Consider the following 22,280-nt stretch of genomic DNA (forward strand, 5'->3'; position numbering starts at 1 on the left):
ACTTTGACTTTGTCATGGGCAATGCAGATAATGGAGAAACTTGTGATTAGTTGTGAACTGTTAAGAAAATCGCTGATGAATTGTTTGTTTGTGATACTGTAGATGATGATACTGATGAGCAAAAGAGAATTAGGTCACAAAATTCTTGTTATGTTGGAGATAATGATATACATTTGTTTACGAAGAGTGAATTACTGATGATATGTTCAAAATTAAATGTAAATAAAACTCCAGGTATGGATTTGATAGAAATTAATTGTATAATTAAGATGATTGAATATTACCCTGAGATTTTAGTGGTTATCTACATTAAGTGTTTATTGGAAGAATGTTTTCCTGGTTTCTGGAAAATAGTCCTTTTAAAACTTTTACATAAACCAGGTAAATCAGTTAGTGATCCAAGAAGCTGTAGGCCTATATCACTATTAGCAAATTTAGGCAAGATTTTTGAGAGACTGTTGCTGTTAAGGTTAGAGTACTTGTTTGTTAAATTTAAACTGGAATTTCCATGTCAATATGGATTTAGGAAAGGCCTCTCAATTGAAGATGCTATAAATTCTTTGGTTGATTATGGTAAACAATCAGAAAGTAAATATGTACTAGCATTATTTGTAGACTTTGAAGGTGCTATTGACAGGGTGTGGTATGAGAGCATTTTATGCTCACTGAGGAGAATAAACTGCCCTCATTTACTGTATAAAACTCTAAGAAGTTACTTAAGTGGAAGGAGAATTCAAGTTTGCTCACAACATTTAAAATATGGTAGGGCTATTAATCGGGGCTGTCCACAAGGTTCAGTGCTTGGGCCAGTCTTCTGGAATATGGTGCTGAACCAGCAGTTGGAGATAGATTCCACATTGTAAATGAGTTGCGTATGCTGATGATTTGGTTATATGTGTTGAGGGTAAATCTAGGGTCATATTAGAACAAAAGATGGGAGAGGTAGTAAAAGATTTAAATAAGTGGGTATCTTTAAACAAACTTAAGATTTCGGATACCGAGAGTTATGATATTGCTAAAACACAAATTGGATTATGGAAAGCCACCTAAATTAAAAATTAATGGGAAACAAATTCCTTTAAAATCGCAAGTGAAATACTTAGGTATTTTACTTGATGATAAGCTAACATTTTTTCTGTACCTTGATTATATTAGTAGTAAGATTAAGAAATTTACATCGGCAGTTATTAGAGTTACCAAAACTGAATGGGGCCTTGGGAAAAGGGTATTAGGTTTATATTATAAGGCGGTATTTCTGCCTATAATAGTATATTATACAGGAATTTTTCCAGCAGGGATAAGGAGGTGATTATTCCCTTGTATAAGGCAATGGTCAGGCCACACCCAGAGTACTGTATACAGGTCTGGAGGCCTCATTTCAAGAAGGATGTAGAGCTGCTGGAGCGAGTACAGAGAAGGGCAACAAGATTAGTGAATGGAACAAAGGGGTGCTCTTACGAAGAAAAGCTTTAGTTTTGCAAATTACAGTGTCTGGAGACTAGGCACCAGCGAGGTGATCTGATAGAGGTGTATAAAGCCTTGAATGGTTTGAGCATGCTCAATGCTGATGGGATTCTTCCTCTAGCTCAGAATAATCACCTGAGAGGGCATAAATTCAAATTGAGGAAAGACAGATGTAGGATAGACGTGCGGAAATTTGCCTTTAGCCAGCGGGTGGTTGGTTGGTGGAACAGACTTCCATCCCTTGTAGTGGAGGTTGATAGCCTAAATAAGTTTAAGGCTCAGCTGGACAGGTATTTTGAACGAACAGAGGGGCGAAGTGGAAGTGGGTTTTTTTTTTTTGGCTGATGCTGCATAAGCTTGCTTTCTTGCATCAAATGCCTCTACTAATACTAATGCTAATATGCAGCATCTGTATGGTTTAGACGTATTAACAACATTAAGTTTAGACAAAAATTATTATCTTTACAGAGAGTAATGATGTTGACTTCAATTAGAGCATGTAAGACTGTGTCAACAAATGCTCTACAGGTTATAGGAGGGGTACTGCCATTAGATCTAGTAGTTGTTTATAGTGCATTCTGTTATTTCTTGAGGAAAAAGAAAAGGGTTAGTTTTTTGGGGATAAACGTGTATTCTGTTGAAAACGTTAAAAATGGAAAAGAAATGATTATTACAAAGTTATTGGAAATGTGGCAACATCAATGGGAAACAAGTGTTACTGGAGAAGTTACTAGAACTTTTATTCCCAATGTGAAATTTAATTATAATGTCAAAGATAAGAAGTGGTTTTATCCACATATGGAGACATCATTTTTAATGACTGGACATGGGTCACTAAATCAAAAATTGTTTTATTTTAGGTTAGTAGACCAATATTATTGTACATGTTCATTGCCTGAGACGTGGGATCATGTCATGTTTGATTGTCCCATTTATGATTATTATAGAGGAATTTAATGTTCGCTATACCACACCTTGTCAGAGGGCATGATGAGAGTAAATGCTTAGATAATAAGGATGCTTTTCAGGCCTTTCAAGATTTTGCTAGGTTGGCATTTAGGAAAAGGAGGGCTTTGTCTATAGTTACTTACAGTTCATAAATGCTGTGCACTTTCTTTCTTTATTTTTTCCTTCTCTCTCCCTGTCTTGGCATAACCAAGACAGGCAGAGAAAGGAGGAATTTTATTTATTTATTTTATTATTATTTTTTTAGTTTAAAATTTGATCTATGTATTAATTAATTTATTTATTTATTATTTTTATTTTATTTATTTATTTATTAATTTATTTATTTATTATTTTTATTTTATTTATTAATTAATTTATTTATTATTTTTATTTTATTTATTTAATTTTTATATATTTATTTTTATTTTATTTTATTTTATTATTATTATTTTATTTTATTTTTAATTTATTTATTTAGTATTATTTTATTTTATTTTTTTTTTGCAGGCATTCTGGTGGGTCGCCAGAGTGGAATGCTGGCGCCAGGCATTTTGATTTATTGTCTGGTGCGGGATTGCCCTGTATTTATTCCCAAGTGATAGCAGAGTTGCTTTTTTTTTTTTTTTTTGCTGGCACTCACTCAGGTATGGGTAGCCTGAGTGTGGGTGTGTCGGCACCCACCTGTTTAGCACTGCTGCAGGTGGGTGTGGAGTTGCTATTATTATTTATTGTTATTATTTGGTTTTTAGGAGCATTAGCAACTAAGGCCATATTGCTTCGGGATATGCGGTGGTCATTTCCTGACCTTTCCGCATCCTCCGTATTTGGTGGTCACGGGCTTGAACCCCAGTCTAATCAAGAAGCATATGCTATGCACTGCTACTGCCCACCTGGCTACGGAGGCGCTCGTGGAGTTGCTGCTAATTTGCACAGTGAGGCCTATAGTGGATCCAGTTCTGGCTCTACTTGTTGGGAACAGTCACCGGGAGACAGTTGCCTGGGTGCAGCATGCATGACATGTATTTGGGCCTCTATGCAGAGTTTGTTGTAGACAGGATTGGGAGAGTCTTGGGGCCACCAGAATAGAACACAGATAGACATATAGACAGATAGATGTCATGGGCATCCAGTGGCGAAACTACCCCCAGTTCCACCACAGCGGATAGGGGGATAGCCCGACTGCTGGTCATCTTTGGGGGGTGTTCGGAAACCCTCCAGGGACCCACAATTTATTTTCCTCAGGGGCTCACATCTGGTGAGTATAGGCTTGGCAAACCCAGGATCCTGAGCTGGATATCATCATTCTTCTCTTTCTTGCCTTCTTGGTGATTCCCTTTTACTTCTCTCTCTCTCTCGCTCTCACTCAGGGTAACATGGGAATTTTTTTTTTTTGGCTGGTACAGCATAAACCTCAGGCTTCCTTGCACATATGGCTAATAATAATAATAGTTTCTTCCCTCTAGAATTTGTTAATCATGTTAAATTACTTACACTTTTGACATCTAACCAATCTTTCCTTTTAGTTTGGAGAATTGCAAGTTTTTATTCCATTTGTTATGTTTTTTTTTAAAATCTAGTTATTTTATAATTATTGGTATCATGTTTTTACCATACAGGCTGCAAACACTACTGAAATGTGGATATTTACCCATGGGGTCAATATTGGAATAGGTAAGGTTATAGGAGATGCAGTACATGATGAATTACTTAGAAGGGAATCACTGAAGTGCCACAAGCATCCTAATCAAACAGCATTTCATCTTCCTCCTTTGACATTAGTAGGAGTTGCAAGAGAAGATATTCTTGCCTATGGTGATAGGTTAGATGGACGAGTAAGTTTTATTTATTTATTTATTTATTGCTGATTTCATTTTTTTTAAACCAGTCTTTTAACAGTGCCTATGTTTAGTGATTGATTTGTTAGTCAACATGCTACAAAAGTACTAAATTTAATATAGTAAACACTTGACTATCACAACACTTATTGCAATTATTTTTTATATATGTAAGCCACTTTCTACTGTTCTCACAGCAAAGATAGAGTAATGATAATCAGATCAAGAGTATTACTTCCTCTGGTTGCCACTCAAACATGTTGCTGTAGAAAACAATCCTCCAATAAATCCACAAAAGTCTTGCTAGCGTGCAAGTGAACAACCCACAAGTTCCAGTCCAATCTAAAAGTGTAAAATAAAAGTTGACCTTATATTTTAATTTTCGTGTGTGTTGGGTTCTCTGGCAACTCATAGTCAAACTGATTTTTTGCTTCTTGTTCTCAAAGCTACCACTGCAGGAAATGTGGTTTTCAAATCCAAGTCATTCGATAATGAGAAGGCCTCAGAACTTTTCAAAATATTTGTCAAACCTTTCATTTCAAAATATTTTATCAAATTGTTCAAGGCTTCTGTGCATAACCCTTTACCTGTTCTGTCATTAATTTGATGAAATTCCAAAAAAATGTTCCCTTATTTCTGTCATTGCCAGAATATACAGCAAAACATATGATAAATGTTAATTGTTCAACACGACTGCTGTCAGGGGTGCAATCTAGAATAATTGAGAAATACTTGTTATTTTCGACTTTACCTAATATTTCTTTCCTTATTTTGTCAGCAATTGAAGAAATAATTTCATTCTGAAATTTACTTCCCAGATAATGTGGCATACGGCTAATATTTTTTTTTTTTTTTTTTTTAATATTGGAAAGGTGGGCCATTATATACGAATGAAATTTAGCTAGCATTTCAATTGCTTTCAAAAAATTACTATTATTGGGAAGGTACAGTTCACTTGAGGAACTGCAAATGACAGCTAAATATTGAACAACAGAAAAAATTCTTTTCAAAATTTCAGTCCACCGATTTTTCTCTAGTTCATGCAAGCGACATTGTTCTTTATCTACAGTGGTTTGTTTTGTTAACATGGACTTCATTGTAAAGTATTTATTATAATTAGAAATATGAGTAGAAGATATTTCGTGTGTTGAAAATTAATGCTAGCATGCTTCCAATCGGAAAAGCCAGTTGAGCATAACTGAATATTTGCAGTTCCAAATATTTTACAACAAAAATAATATATACTTTTTGTTGAAAGTGAATATATTAACCAATCATGATTTACCTTTTTATTGTTTGCTAATGTCCTTGTATAATATACATTTGAAAATTGTCCTTTTTTTCATTCAAAGGAAATGAAACATTATTCACTTGTTTAGGTCCAATTTCCACCAACATGTCTGTCCACTTTCTTGATAAAATTTTGGTCCAATGACCAGGATTCTTGATAGTTTCTATGGGAATGTTTTCATCCACCTTCTGATTTTTCATCACTAATAGAAGTATACTTTTCTTGCTCCATTAAAGGTTGTCCTATTACTTTATCATCATAAATTGCTCCGATTGATCACCTTTTTCATAATGGTGAAACTTGTCGGACTACCTCATTTTGGCAAACTCATAATAAAGCAATACAATAGCACCTAGAAACACAGAGCAGTACCGTATGCCATTCTTATTCTTAGCTGCCAGCTAAGTGTGCAAACTTTTAGTATCATTGAACTGTTCATTTCATATGAGTTGGAATGACACACTGAGAAACATATTACTTCAAGAAGTCATAAAAGTTTTCATTTTCTTGTGGTGAGCAATGTGCTATAATTGCTGTTGTGGCAATGTTGCTTTGCAAACTTTTGGAACATTGCATAAACTTCTGCTGTGGTTTATGATCTGTTAACTTTTTACTACTAACAGTTTGTACAATATTAGGTTTCAAAAAGCTGACAAGAGCTAAGTTTTGTTGATGCAGATTTATAAGGTTCCACTGTATTTAGATACACTGACATTTGGTCATTCTTTTATTACTGATGCTCATTAGTAATAAAATTTACCAATGTTATTTTCATATAAGTTTACTGTGTTACCAATTTTATTTTATTTTTTTGTAATTGGTCACAGTCATATTTCTTATTTTAAATATAATATATTTCAGATATGTTTCTAGAATTCTGAATTTCTTATTTTTTTTTCTTTTTTAAATTTGCAATTAGAGTTACAGAGTTGAAATTGAAAATGAAGGAAACCATCCAGAAGAGAACAAATATGAACTGAATCCTGACCATTCACATTTTGTTATTGTCAAAGATGGTACTGTTGGAAAAACTGGAATGAATTATTTTTTGTTAAAGCTTGAACAGTATTTAGCTACTGCTTCAAATTATATGTCTTCAAAAGCTGATTTAAGTAAGAATGATTTTCCATTTATTTTATTGTATTTATTAGTATTGGATAATATTAATTTGTCTGTATCATGGTTATTAATGTGTTTATCAATTTTGTTTATTTTTTTTATGTTAACGTATTTTTATTTTGTCTATATATTTTAATTTTAATGAAGCTTTCATTTCATTTTCGTATTGAGTCAGAAACATTTATATGAAAATTTATCCCAATCTCAAGCATTACAGAGCTTATTTAAATTTACATACACTGGTGTTCAAAAAAAGTGCATCATCCTTTAAAATTGTAATTGTTGTCCGAATAACATAAGTATATGGCAATATTTCTTACAGATTGCATCAGATAAGATTGACACGCATAGTTGATGACATAATATTGTATCAGCTGTTACTTTCAGCTATATAAGCACACTCTGCAAGAGTTGCAGTCACTCCTTGCTTGTGTCAGGATGGCGAGTTAGGTCCAGTTGACACCACAAAGAAAGAGTACTATTGTTGCTTTACGTGAGCAAGGATGTTCTTCCCATCATATTGCTTGTACAGTGTCTTGTAATCAGTCGACAGTGAGTTCTTTCCAAACTCAAGAATACTGGTTCTACTGATAGGAAAAAAGGAACTGGATGCAAACGAGTCTCTACACCAAAACAGGACTGCGTTTTGCAGCGGTTATGCCTTAAAAGCTGAAAAGAGAATGGGAAGAACATACAAGAGTGGTAGCAAGTGCAGTAACAGTCAGAAGATGCCTCTTCAAAAATGGACTTTTGCCCGTCATTCTAAGAAGCCCCTCCTCACACAAAAAATGAAAAAGGCCTGATTTATTTGGTGTAAGGAGCATGTCAAATGGATCCCTAGCAGTGGAAGCCAGTTATTTTCTTGGATGAGAAGAAATTCAACCTGCATGGCTTTGATGAGAGACAAATGATTTGCCGTAGACATGGTGAAGAATACCATCAGACTGTATGGTGTCTACAGTGAAATTTCCTACCAGGCAAATGATATTGGGGTGCATTTCGTATCGTGGAGCAGGTCACCTGCAGTTTATAAAAGGTTCCGTAAAATGCCAATGGATACCTGGCTATATTGGAAGGCAAATTGCTGCCAACCATTAGAGACCATTTCAACCTGCCAAGTAACTGCATCTTTCAAGATGACTGCTCCTTGTCATCGGGCGAAAAGTGTAAGTAGGCACTTCTGCAGTTACTTTAGCTTCATTTCTGCATTAGAGGTTCAACAGTAATGTGTTTACATTTGTTAAAGGTGAAAAAATGGTTGGAAGAATGGTCCTTTACAATTCTTAGCTGGCCAGGAAACAGCCCGGACCTGAATCCTATAGAGAACTGTTGGCATCGTGTGGAATCTGCAGTTGCCAGAAAGAAACCAAAGACCCTTTGTGAGCTTCAGGAGGCCATAATTCGTGTTTGGAACCACAAACTATCAGTTAATTATCTTCAGAAATTGATCCTGTCAATGCTTCGACGGTGTGCTGCTGTCATCAGGGCCAGAGGCTGTTCAACTAAATATTAGTTTGCACCTGGTGAACTTTTCATTTTGTTTTCCATTTAAAATGATAAACTGAAGCAAATTGAGAGTTTCTGATAACATTTCAGCCATAATTGTCGTGTTTACCAAAACTGTTGCAAATGCTCATTTTGAAATATTTTGTGAGCACCTGTCAAATATTACTTAGCTTTGCCTTAACTATTAATAATATGTTTATATTTCTATTTATGATGCTAGTCATTAAGGTAACATACCATTGCAAAAAAAGGGTTAGAAATGTGAAATTTCTAGGTGATGCACTTTCTTTGAACACTAGTGTACATAGTTGTTGCTGTACAAGAAATCACAGAAATTCATAAGCATTTTTTTGGTTTAATAGCTTACGGTAAGTAAATTAAGTTTCGTTATTGCATAATTAGAGTAATTAAGTCATTACTTTTAGATAATTATCACTAAGGTATCAAATTTTAGTTATGTTATATACTGTTAAAAAAATGACCATTATAGTCTGTTAGTGTTTCCCAAATGTTTTCAGCCACCGTCTCCTTGGTTTCATGAGTTCATCCCCAGTGCCCTCTGCCCTAATCTATAAAAAGTTAGGCAAAGGTAAAGAAAGTCAACACGAGAACGACGAGAAACGTCGGATAACTTATGCGGAAAATTAGTTTCCTGATACGGCAATTTAGTGCTGCACGCTCGGTAAACAAACAGTAGGTGTTATTGGTCTGGAGCAAAGTCGAGAATGATATATTGATTGACAGGTAGGCGTGGCAAATGATGTGCTGATTGGTGCGCGAACACAACACAACACAACACAACAACATCAGTTTAGTATCACTTTAGTAGCACTCAGAAGCACTAATGGTAACTTGCCCTAATCGCACATGCCCTAATGAATGCTTACCATAATGTTGAAAAAAGGCCTGGTTATCTCCACTTGAACCCCTCCGGAAGTGGAGGGGGTAACCGAACCTTTTTTCTTTAGAAAAGGGTTAGAAATATTTAGAAATACATTCATAAAAAAATAAATTTTTTTATAACTGTATTTTTATTTTCTTGTTCAATAATATGCCCTAATGGTGAAAAAGGTCAGGTTACCTCCACTTGAATCCCATGGGAACTTGAACCCCTCCCAAAATGGAGGGAGTAACCTAACCTTTTTTCTGTAGAATCATGGGTGGACTAGCGCATAAATTGTTTATTAACAAAATATAAATTTTTTATTACTGTACTTTTATTTTTAAAGACACTTGTGCAGATACACACATATCATAACGTCAATCAACACCTCAATAGCTATTCACTTTATATATATATATATATATATATAATGTTTGTTATTTGGTTTTTAGGAGCATTAGCAACTAAGGCCATATTGCTCCGGGATATGCGGTGGTCATTCCCGGACCTTTCCACATCCTCTGTATTTGGTGGTGACGGGATCGAACCCCGGTCTAATCAAGAAGCGTGTGCTACGCACTGCTGCTCCTTCCCACCTGGCTACGGAGGCACCATATATATATATATATATATATATAGATTCTTTTTATATATATATATAAAAAGAATCTTTTTCTTTTCCTATTATTTCCTAACCTAATGTTTAAGGTTAGGTCACGAAATATAAGGAAACCTTTTCAATTATTTCCTAACCTAATGTTTAAGGTTAGGTCACGAAATATAAGGAAACCTTTTCTATTATTTCCTAACCTACCATTTAAGGTCAGGTTACGAAATATAATGAAAAATAAAGAAGCCTTTTCCTTTTTTCATAACCAAACCTAAATCAACAATATAGTAAAAACACTCATGAACTCCAAAAATCTGCTTTTAGTAATAAGAAAAAAACATAATGAAGAACATAAAAATGAATGGAACGAAACTTTTATTAATTTAGTTTTCATCAAAAAATCAACCAACGTTTTATTTTCCTTACCAATTTCTTCCATCTTTAAAAGATTCATCGCTGCTATTACCTGTTTATCGTTCATCACAAAACTATTATGCGCCATTCTTTACTCATAAATACACATTATAATGCCAACCAATGACTACACAGTAGCTGTTGTCTGTTGCACCCACCACCACCAATCATTTCATCATTTGCCACACCTATCTGTCAATCAATATATCCTTCTCAATTTCGGCTCCAGATTGATAACACCTACCGTCTGTTTACCGAGCGAGCAGCGCTAGAGTCCAGTGTCGGGAAACTAATTTTCCACGTAAGTTATCCGACGTTTCTCGTCATTCTCATATTTGCTTTCTTTACCTTAGCCAAAAGTTATTCAGACTAGCAGTTTGCACGACCCACTAAGAAAGATAATAACACAATAAAATGCAAAACAGTAATAATTAATTGCACATTTATTCAAAATCCAATTAATACTTTTTTTAGTTTAATTAATTCAACAAAACTGAACCTGATCCAGTGACACCAGCTTTTCCAAGTCATAGTCATTTAGTAAGAGCCCTAGATACCACATTAGTAACTCCTAGCAATTTTCCATGATGGGAATAAAGATTTATTTAACTACTTCATTGTTCAATAAATTCTTAATGAGTGGATGGTCTTGTTTTACAAGATGGTCTTATTTACATAGTGAGGGCACCTCTGTAGCCAGGTGGGAAGGAGCAGCAGTGCATTAGACCGGGGTTCGAGCCCGTCACCACCAAATATGGAGGATGCGGAAAGGTCAGGGAATGATCACCACATATTCCCCGAGCAATATGGCCTTAGTTGCTAATGCTGCTAAAAACCAAATAACAAACAGACTAACATTTACATAGTGAATTGTATTGAAATCACATTTTGTTATTTAAGCATGCTGATTTAAGGAAAAGTAGTTTGAGAGTGCCCTCTTCTGTGTGTATATATTGGTGTTGTTGTTTGCACATTTTGCACTTACATCTTGTCACACCTTTACGGTTTTTACACATATTGTAGTCTGCTTTGAAATTGAGATAAAATCTATTTTGGTTTGTAAGCTTAATATATTTAAAGGTGGGTGTATACATCTTATTTTATTTTTATATTTAGAAACACATCGACATTCTGATTGCTACTCTCTTGGTTCAAATGAGATTCCTGTTGTGGCCTTACTTATACAAGGAGGTTATGAGTGTGCTCGTTTGGTAATAGACCATCTAAAGAAGCAGTTACCTGTAGTAGTACTTCGGGGTACAGGAGGGCTTGCTGATTTGTTGGCTTTTGCTTATACTGAAGTATTTCAAAGGTATGTTCATTTTGTTAATTGCATAGTCTAGGTAAATTTAATAGTGATGGTTAGTTAAAAAGAAAGATGATTGCAGGCCAAATGACTGTGAGAGCCATGATAAAAATCTTTGTTCAAATTGAATGGGTAAGCATGTTGAGTGCCTCATTATAGGTTACTTTGTGGACATTGACAGAAAATTTTAAAAATTTTCTGTTAATGTGACTTAAGTAATAATAAATGTGACTTAAGCGATCTAGAGCAAAAATTAATTGCATAATTTAACATTATATGCTCCTGCCGCATTAATTTCTATTGCATAGTATGTTCGAATTAATATTGATCGAGATCAGTGAGCAGTACCATACAGTACCACGACAATCACTTACATCTTAGCCAGGCATTCAGTTAAATTCATTTGATAGGTCCTGGGAAGAGCACTGTTGTGATGCACAGTCTCCCCCAAATAAATTGGTCAACGGTTATTGCTTATTTGTTGGTAGAAATGTAAATAATCACTTTGTGTGGTAGCACTTGAGAACAAGTAATGATTTAGCTCACAAGTTGACAGATGTTAAGTGTGTTTAAAATTTATTTCAATAAGAAAGAACTTAGAAATGTTTCATGCCTATTTAAATGCTAGTATAATATAAATAATAGTACTTTTTTTCTTTTTTTTTTTCCATTTTTTTGGTAAAATAGCCAATTTAAAAAATAATCTTTTCACAATATAGCATTGATCTCATTTTTAGTTGTGTTGTCACATATGTGCAAAGTTTGTGTATTTGTTTGATTTGGTGTTTAATGACGCGTTGGCAACTGAGGCCATAATGCTCCAAGTCAGATGTGTAAAGTGCCTGTTGTTTTCATTCTCTCTTTGTTTGCTTTAGAAGACCTATCCATCTGCCTATATGTAATAACATGACTCCTTGTAGATGGATTTTCATCTGGCAGTTATTATTTCTCTCTCTCTTTTTTTTTTTGTTTGTTTTTCTTATACATATTTAGCCATACATACATACATATCATATTCCTTATACATAGCTAGCCATACAGAGCTTTCTTATACATAGCTAGCCATATGTTGTATGTTGATTGGAAGATTGAATGGACAATATGGTAAAAACAAAATGTAACTTGTTCTTTTTTCGTTCATAAAAGTAACTGCTTTTTGCTATGAACCTTGAATTATTATTATTTACCAATACAGCTAAAATTTAACATTTAGAGATGAATTATTTCAGCTAAGCAATAAATTTCTTCATATCTTTAACATAGGACTCAAAATTGTTGATTATTATTATTGGTAATAGTTTAATGGTGTTATTGTAGTGGCAGTTTACTTCTGTTAGTAAAAAAAAAAAAAAACATTGTAAGCATTGAAAAATAAGACATGCTGCTAACTATCAGGAAAAAAATAAATTTCTTTAAAAAAATTCCTTTTTAATATTCTCAGCAGCTGTAGAATGTTCTGACTTTCAACATAAGGCACAGAGAATTATTTTATAGTTTTTTGTTTTTTTATTTTATTGTAATGATTTTATTGCAAAATTTATTTTAAAAGATTTCTTTGCACATTTTCTTGTTTGTTTTAATGGAATGGAGGTTACACAATTTTTATAAGACCCATTGAGCTCTCAGATAATATGTACAGATTAAATTTTCTGTTTATACTCTGAGATGACCACACAGTCAGAGGAATTCACAAGAGAGAGAGAGAGAGAGAGAGAGAGAGAGAGAGAGAGAGAGAGAGAGAGAGAGAGAGAGAGAGAGAAAATGAATGCAGGACTTAGAAATCATGCACACTCTAACCACCATCATTCAGAGCATATATACACTTTTTTTTTTATCATGCCCTATTTTTACTTATATATAAGCATAATTTATTAAAGTCATACTTGTTTTTTAATGCATATTCATTTTCTTACTGAAATAAAATTAATACATATTTATTAGCATAAAGCCATATGCAGTGTCATGTTATATTATATTAAGAATGAAACTTCTTTTTAATATTTTTAGACCTCAGAATGTTCAAGATGCCGAGTTTATAGAAACTTTTTTGAAACCAGAATTATCAAGAAAGATTGCACACCATTTTCCTAAATTTAGAGATAATACGCTTGCCAGAAATATGTTCCGAGACAGAGTTGTTGAATGTATGAGATTTGCACATCAGGTATTTAGATTTTATTCTATTTATTAAACATAGGTAAATAACTGTCCTCTTTTACATCTGGTTTTCATAAAAAAAAAAAAAAAAAAAAGCTTAAAATTATTTATACTCCATTCTTAATAGTCAGATTATGCTGATTATACACATTCACTTATGCAATCCATTCAATCTCTTAAACACCTTAATTAGATCTTGCCAAGTTTTCAGACACTGCAATTTGCAGAACTGTCATTAACAATTCTGCCAACCTTTGTATTACTTGCAGACTTAGATATTACACTTAATATGCCTTCATCAGCATTAATAATTATTGAAAACAAAATTAGGACTAGCATTTAAACTCTGAGAAGGGAACTCCAATAATTGCATTAGTCCAAAAAGAGTAGTGCCCATTGAAAACTTCCATCTTTACCCCTCTCAATCATCCCTTTATCCATAGCAGTAACTTGCCCCTAATGCTCATCATCATCATCAGCCATTTTTAATCCACTGCAGGATGAAGGCCTCTCCAGCTCCTTCTGTTTTGAGCACTGGCCATCCATTTACTACCCAAAAACTCATGAATTTCATCTATCCATCTCTGCCTTTGTCTTCCAGGTTTTCTTCTAGCTCCTCTTGGGTACATTCTGTTATTTTCTTATTTCATCTATCATCATGTCTTCGAGCTATGTGTCCTGCCCAAGACCATTTTAGTTCTTTAGTTTTGATAAGAAAGTCCTTTACTTGAGTTTGCTGCCTAATCCATGTGTTTCTCTTCTTATCTAACAGTCTGATTCCAAATATAATTCGTTCCATTCTTCGCTGTGTAGTTCTCAGCTGCTCTTCCATTCTTTTGGTGAGTGCCCAAGTTTCACTTCCATAAGTCATGGTGGGGAGTATACATTGGTTCATTATTTTACGTTTCAGACAAACTGGGATATTGCTCTTCAGTATGTACTATATTTCCTGAATGCTATCCATCCAAAATTTATTCTTCTCTTGACTTCCAGCCATTTATCATTAATACAGCTAATAACTTGTCCCAGATAAGTATATGACTCCATCTTTTCAATTACTGCTCCTTCAATCATTATTTCCCTTTCTGTGGCATACTTGTTCATCATTACTTTTGTTTTAGCCATATTCATCATTAGTCCAAAATCCTTACTAACTGTGCATAACTGATTAAGATTTTCCTCTAATTCTTTGGGATCATGGCTTATGACCACAATGTCATCTGCAAATCGTAAATGGTTTAGGTACTCTCCGTTCACATTGACTTCTTTCTGCGACCAGTCTAATCTTCTGAAAGCTTCCTCAAGGGCAGCAGTAAACAGCTTCGGAGATATTGTCTCCTTGTTGAACTCCTTTCTCAATTTTAAATTTCGTACTGTCTTTGTCTAGTCTAATAAAGGAGGTAGCACTCTCATATATTTTCTTCAAAATCATAATATATGGGGTATCTATGCCTTGTCTTTCCAGTGCCCGAAATATTGCCTTATGCTGTATGGAGTCAAATGCCTTTTCATAATCCACAAATGCCAGGCATAATGGTGTTTTATATTCATTTGCTTTCTCCATTAGCTGTGACCCTGCTCCAACCATGTACAGCAGTTCTTTCATATGGAATGGTATAAAAAGCTGTCTTGAAGTATATATGATGTCAAAGTCAAGCTACAGGTCTGTGTTCCTCACATCACCCTTTGTGACTTGGGGAGTCATTTGTAGTCTATAGGGGCCTCCCTTGAATCCAAGGAAGTCTCTGTTTCTTATTTCTCTGTTCAGGTTGCTGATCTGAACAGAATTATGAACACTCACATATCAGGATTATACCATTCATACCTAGTGGACCACTGTAAAGTGTGTTAGTTGTCTGATGGCGCCAGGGGTTTCCCCCATCTCCGATTGTATTATTTTTGACTGACACAGAACTCTGTGGAGGCCAGAGATTTAAAAAGTGTGTGGGAAGTGGTCTGTTATATAGCATTATGTTATGTTGTTTCTCTGACCATTTAGTCGGTGGGACCAACCGTTGCCCACACTTTGCCACGAGGAAGCAGGTCAGATACCCAGTAGATTATTTAAGTATTCTGGCAGGTTCCACCACCAAGGATTTCAGTGGCGAGTCTAAAAAAAAAAAGAATTTGGCTGAAAGAGATTTACAAGAAAGCAGTAGAATTTAGATGTTCTAAATTCTACTGCTAGAACCGAACTCTTCCTTCGGAAACATATCTACTAGCAAAAGAAAGTGTCCAGATTCTCAAAAAAGTCAAAATTATTCATGAGTTAGAATGTAGTGCAAAAAATGTTGAAGTGTGTAAAACTTTTTCTTTGTCCTTTTCAACAGTATTGACATTAAGGGAGAATAAACATGTTTACATATCGACACTGGAAAAGAACATAACCAAAAATAATATTTAGAAAGTGCGAGGTTACAAATATCGATGGAGCATTGCTTCAATGGTTCACTGCACAAAGAAGTGCTGAATTTTCAATAGGCTCTTGAAGCCAAATCTTGAAGGCTCAAGTGGAAAAATTTGCTAAACAATTTGGATGCGACGATTTTGTATGTAACAACATTTGGCTGGATTGATTTAAAAACTGAATACAAGCATATTAATACAAATAATATGTATGTATACACTAATATTATTTTTTTCTCTCAAATATTTCTTTTGTTTTTTGAATCAATCTTTTTATCAAGTTATTGAGAATTAAAAAAATATAGAAGGTAGATTTAACTCATCACTGATATAGTGCATAATTAGCATTAGTAGAGGGATACGATGCAAGAAAGTAAGCTTATACAGCATCAGCCAAAAAAAAAAACCTCCCATTTCACCCCTCCATTCGGTCCAAATGCCTATCCAGCTCAGCCTTAAATTTATTTAGGCTATCAACTTCCACAACAAAGGTGGAAGTTGATAGCCTAATCAGATCGCCTCAATCCTCAATCAGATCACCTCACAGCTGCCTACTCTCCGGTGCTGCAATTTGCAGAACTTAAGCCTTTCTTGGTAAGAGCATCCCTTTCCCCTCATCAATCTTGTTGCCCTCCTTTGTACTCGTTCTAGCAACTCTACATCCTTCCTAAAATGAGCCCTCCAGACCTGTACACAGTACTCTAGGTGTGGCCTGACCATTGCCTTGTACAATGGGATAATCATCTCCCTGTCCCTGCTAGAAAAATTACTATATATCATTGACAAGACTCCATGACCTGCCCTGACAGCCCATCTGCACTGCTCAGCAAACTTCATATTTGACTGCACAATTACCCCCAGATTTTTTTCACTTTCCACTTCCCTGAGTGTTGTACCACATAGTTGGTACATTTCTCTTGGGTTATTGCGACCCATATGCAGTACTTTTTATTTGTCAATGTTAAACTTCAGTTGCTACTTCTCAGCCCATTTGCCCAACTTGTCTAGATCCAGTTGGAGTAGCATACCGTCTTTACTGTCATTGACAACCCTGCCAACCTTTGTAGCACCGAACCCTTGGGAACTCCACTAATAACATTTGTCCATGAAGAGCAGTGTCCATTGATTACCACTCTCTGTCGTCTCCCACTCAACCATCCCTTTATGCAATATAGCAACTTATCCTTAATGCCATACCTTTCCAATTTGTGCAGCAGTATCAAAAGCTTTAGGAATATTTCTAGTTGTTACTATTAGGAATATTCCTAGTTGAAATCAATATTCTTTACTTGTTCATTACTAAAGATTCATCTGCGATTAAAAATCTCTAAGTTAGGAAGCTTCTTGAACTTATACATAATTTGAGTTCCATTCAAAAGGAGCAGTTCAAATTTCTAAGCTACAACTGCTAGATGTTAAATATTCTTAGATATAGTTTTGGATGTCATTAACCATTACAGAACTTTAAAAGTACAGTTGAACTTGATTATAATGGCATCGAGAGACTGACAAAATTTCCTTGTTATAACCATAACAAGGGAGGTCCCCGTGGACTGGAGGTGTGTAAATGTATCACCAATTCACAAAGGGAATTCAAAAGGTGACACAAGTAACTATAGATCTGTTAGTTTAACTTGTGTTCTGGGAAAAATAATGGATTCACTGGTTAAAGAAGCATTGCAGGATCATCTAGAGAAGACTTCAGTAATAGTTAAGACACAGCATGGGTTTGTTAAAGGGAGGTCTTGTCTGACCAATTTGATTGGATACTATGATGTGGTCCCAATGGAACTGAATGTCAAAAATAATTTTGATATCATATACTTGGATTTCAGGAAAGCTTTTATGGTTATAACAGGGACCTCCCCTGTTATGGTTATAACAAGGAAATTTTTTTTGGTCCCTCGATGCTCGTTATAATCAAGTTCAACTGTACTTTTAAAGTTCTGTAATGGTTAATGACATCCAAAACTATATCTAAGAATATTTAACATCTAGCAGTTGTAGCTTAGAAATTTGAACTGCTCCTTTTGAATGGAACTCAAATTATGTATAAGTTCAAGAAGCTTCCTAACTTAAAGATTTTTAATCGCAGATGAATCTTTAGTAATGAACAAGTAAAGAATATTGATTTCAACTAGTAATATTCATAATAATAAAAGTTCCCTATCTTAAATATAAGAGCTAAAGAATGATGTTGTTAATGCAGAAATGAGCAAATGTTCATGCTGTGTTATATTATTTTGCCATAATATAACTAATTTAATTAATTTAACAAAGCATTAACAATAACCATACATTTCATATTTCTGTGCCACCTTCTTCCATGGTGAAAATTATTAATTCCTTCCCGAATATTTCTGTAGGTTGTAAATATGACATAGTTGAGTGGTCAGGAGTGAGAGTGCAAAATTTGCACATGTTCTTTGAGTTGACCAGGATTCAAGCCCATGACTGCTAAATATGATTAATGTTTGTATTGATGATTTATTATAAATTACACTGACCTGGTGGTCTTGCTAGAGTATAAACAATAAAATATATTTAAAAAACTGTGCATTTGGGGAGGGAAGATCTCCCACCTCAACAGTTAAACTTTATGCAACCACAAACAAATTTGCAACTGAGTAAATTGCAAACGAGTTTATCTTATGTTTTCAATTTAGATAACAGTTTATTATAATTGCAGGTCTTATAGTAATCCACTCTGCACAATATGTTTGCATATTTCCCACTCTTTTGTTCCAAGTATTTCTCTCCATGAAAGTGAGTTATATAGCAGTATGTCGTTATTACACATTCACTCACAGAAGATAAATTATGAATAAAGTTGACAATATAAACATCTTAACAATGTAATTATTTAAAATCAATTTTAAATAAAAATCAAATAACAATAATTTGGATATGTTCAGTACTCTGACCCATTTCTTATATGATTTAGGATGAACAAGTATATCTTACACAGCTGAATTTACATAGTCATTCTTGCAACCTGGAAAACCTTGATGAATATCTTCTTAGGTCACTTTTCAAATGTAAGTATGTTAATGCAGATATATATTTTTATACATGTATGTATGTATGTATTTTTGATTTTTACTCAAATACCTCGATATGTTTTGTCAAGGAATTTACTATATTCATTACCAAATTATCTCATAATAGCATTGCTTGTTCAAGAAATAGGCAGGGGAAGTCAGTAAATTTTGAAATTTTAAGTATACTTGATCACTTCAAGGTTTTTCTGCTGATTTTGCATTAATTTCTCAGAAATAACCAGTTAAAACATTCAGGACATTTGTCCAAAGTTAATATAATTCAAATCAGCAACCACTTTACTTGTTTTTTTCAATATGATTTTCATTTATTAAATAATACATTTGCATATTTCTCATACATTTGATGTGTGCAAAATGTATAATTTTAGTATTAGTATTAGCCCTATAGTGCAAGGAAGCCACAGGCTTTTGCTGCATTGGCCAAAAAAAAAAAAAAAAAAAAATAGATGAAAAAATACAAGTTATTTACAAATTTCCTTCTTCATGTAGGTAACTATCAAAGTGACCTTTGAATTTCTTTAACCTGTAAGCCTCAACTACCTGTGAAGGCAGCTTGTTCCATTAATCAACAACTCTCTGGCTAAAAGAAAATTTCCTACAATCTAGTCCTCTATAATTTAAATTTATGGCCACTAGTTCTGGAATTCTTTATAACAGTGAAAATTCTGCCTTCAATCACTTTACTAAATCCTCTCTAAAGCCTTATGAACCTCAATCAGGTCCCCCTTTAAGTTGCCTGGTTTCCAAGTTCTGCAGCCCACATAATCGAAGTCTTACCTCATACAGTTGCAGGACAGTACTTACACTTCTTGGGGGCCCAAGGCACTAAGCTCTTATGGGGCCCCCTTTAAAGATACCAAAGGTCCAGATTCCAAAAAGAAAAAACTTGCATATATAAATACACTGGTTTTCAAAGAAAGTGCATCACCTAGGAATTTAACATTTCTTACCCTTTTTTGTGATGGTATGTTACTTTAATGACTAGCATCACAAATAGAAATATAAACAAAAGATATTTATTAATAGTTAAGGCAAAGCTAAGTAATATTTGACAGGTGCTTTCAAAATATTCCAAAATGAGCATTTTTTTGCAACCTTTACAACAGTTTTGGTAAACACAACAATTATGGCTGAAAGTTCACCAGGTACAAACTAATATTTAGTTGAACCATGTCTGGCTCTGATGACAGGAGCACACAGTGGAGGCATTAATAAGATCAATTTCTGAAGATAATCAAATGATAGTTCGTAGTTCCAAACACAGATTATGGCTTCCTGAAGTTCACAAAGGTGTCTTTGATTTCTTTCTGGCAACTGCAGATTCCACACAATGCCAACAGTTCTCTATAGGATTGAGGTCTGGTCTGTTTCCTGGTCAGCTAAGAGTTGTAATGGACCGTTCTTGCAACCATTTTTTTCACCTGTAACAAATGTAAACACGTTATTGTCGAACCGCTAATGCAGAAATGAAGCTAAAGTAACTGCAGAAGTGCCTGCTTACACTTTTTGCCTGATGACAGGGAGCAGAGTCTTCCTGAAAGATGCAGTTACTTGGCAGGTTGAAATGGTCTCTAATGGTTGGAAGCAATTTGCTTTCCAATATAGCCAGGTATCCATTGGTTTTGCAGAACCTTTTATAAACTGCAGGTGACCCACTTTGTGATACGAAATGTACCCCCATATCATTTGGTTGGTAGGGAATTTCACTGTAGACACCATACAGTCTAGATGGTATTCTTCACCATGTCTACGGCAAATCGTTTGTCTCTCATCAAAGCCATGCAGGTTGAATTTCTTCTCATCCGAGAAAATAACTGACTTCCACTGCTCGGGGGTCCATTTGACATGCTCCTTACACCAAATTAATCAGGCCTTTTTCATTTTTTGAGTGGGGAGGGACTTCTTAGAACGACAGGCTACAAGTCGATTTTTGAAGAGGCGTCTTCTGACTGTTACTGCACTTGCTACCACTCCTGTATGTTCTTCCCATTGTCTTTTCAGCTCAGACAAAGAAGCTTTATGGTTTTTAAGGCATAAATGCTTCAAAGCACAGTCCTGTTTTGGCATACAGACCCGTTTGCATTCTGTTCATTTTTTCCTATCAGCAGAACCAGTATTTTTGAGTTTGGAAAGAAATCTACTCGCTGTCGACTGATTACAAGACACTCTATAAGCAATATAATGGGAAGAACATCCTTCCTCATGTAAAGCAACAATAGCACTCTTTCTTCTTGGCGTCAACTGCACGTAACTCACCATCCTGACGTAATCAAGGAACGATTGCAACTCTTGCAGAGTATGCTTATATAGCTGAAAGTAACAGCTGATACAATATTACATCATCACCTACGCATGTCAACCTTATCTGATGCAATCTGTAAGAAATATTGCCACATACTTACGTTATTCGGAGATGACAATTACAATTTTAAGTTGTGGTGCACTTTCTTTGAACACCAGTGTATAATCAGAAAAAAACAATTATTTTTACCGATCTGTTTAAACACAAACATTATAATACAAAGATTGCTTTAAAAATTTGAGATTACAGAGGTCATGCAAGAGATCCCCCTCTCTATGGTGAGGCTTGAGGCCAGTGCCTCATGCACCTGTTATAAGTACGGCCCTGTGTGGTTGCCCTTTTGCCAATCTCACCGTGAAAGTTGCCCTCATCTTTGGACCATTTTAAGAAGCTGAATGTCTTGTTTTTCAGATGGAAAGGATTTCCGGTCAGTTGAAGAAGGTCATTATAATATACAAGAGGAAAAGAGTGGAAGAAAGAATTGAACCTTGGAGAACACTAGCATTAGTGGAGAAATTAGGAGACAGTCATCTGCCATCACCTGCAGTGAATGATCAGAGACGATACTGGATACTCATTTGCAAAAAAACAGTTAGCAAACCATAAGATGTAAGCTTATTTAGAAGACATTTATACCAGACATGATCAAAAGCCTTTGAAATACCAAGAACAGCTTCTTCAGTTTTACCAAACGTTTATACTGAATTTGTGCATAAATGGATAATTTAAGTAAATATTTGTGTAAAGCATAGGACTACGAATTAGAAATTCATCAATGAACATTCAGTGTAGATACACAATATTTTGTTTATAGTGAATTCAAAAGTAGTTGAAATGGCATCAGTTTAATTGGATCTCATATTGTGACTACCTTCACAACATGTTGCCATGGTATTGCACTACCTCGAATAAGTAACACTTCACTAATAGAGAAGACTATTGTTACTTATTCTCTGCAGATATCACCACCCAGACGG

General features: G+C 34.7%; 1 protein-coding gene across 1 annotated transcript in view; it reads left to right on the top strand.

Annotated features, from left to right (window-relative positions):
* LOC150087940 (transient receptor potential cation channel subfamily M member-like 2) overlaps nucleotides 1–22,280 on the top strand; it is a 409,197-nt gene that overhangs the window by 146,899 nt on the left and 240,018 nt on the right. The window contains exons 4-9 of the mRNA XM_090369284.1: nucleotides 4,029–4,244; nucleotides 6,458–6,641; nucleotides 11,226–11,382; nucleotides 13,384–13,540; nucleotides 15,533–15,535; nucleotides 18,884–18,977. Coding sequence (XP_090225410.1) covers nucleotides 4,029–4,244; nucleotides 6,458–6,641; nucleotides 11,226–11,382; nucleotides 13,384–13,540; nucleotides 15,533–15,535; nucleotides 18,884–18,977 — 811 coding nt within the window. The remainder of the gene's footprint in view (nucleotides 1–4,028; nucleotides 4,245–6,457; nucleotides 6,642–11,225; nucleotides 11,383–13,383; nucleotides 13,541–15,532; nucleotides 15,536–18,883; nucleotides 18,978–22,280) is intronic.

The sequence above is a fragment of the Mastigoproctus giganteus genome, chromosome 3 (assembly GCF_048544385.1).
Source record: "Mastigoproctus giganteus isolate SK-2022 chromosome 3, ASM4854438v1, whole genome shotgun sequence".
Classification (NCBI taxonomy): domain Eukaryota; kingdom Metazoa; phylum Arthropoda; class Arachnida; order Uropygi; family Thelyphonidae; genus Mastigoproctus; species Mastigoproctus giganteus.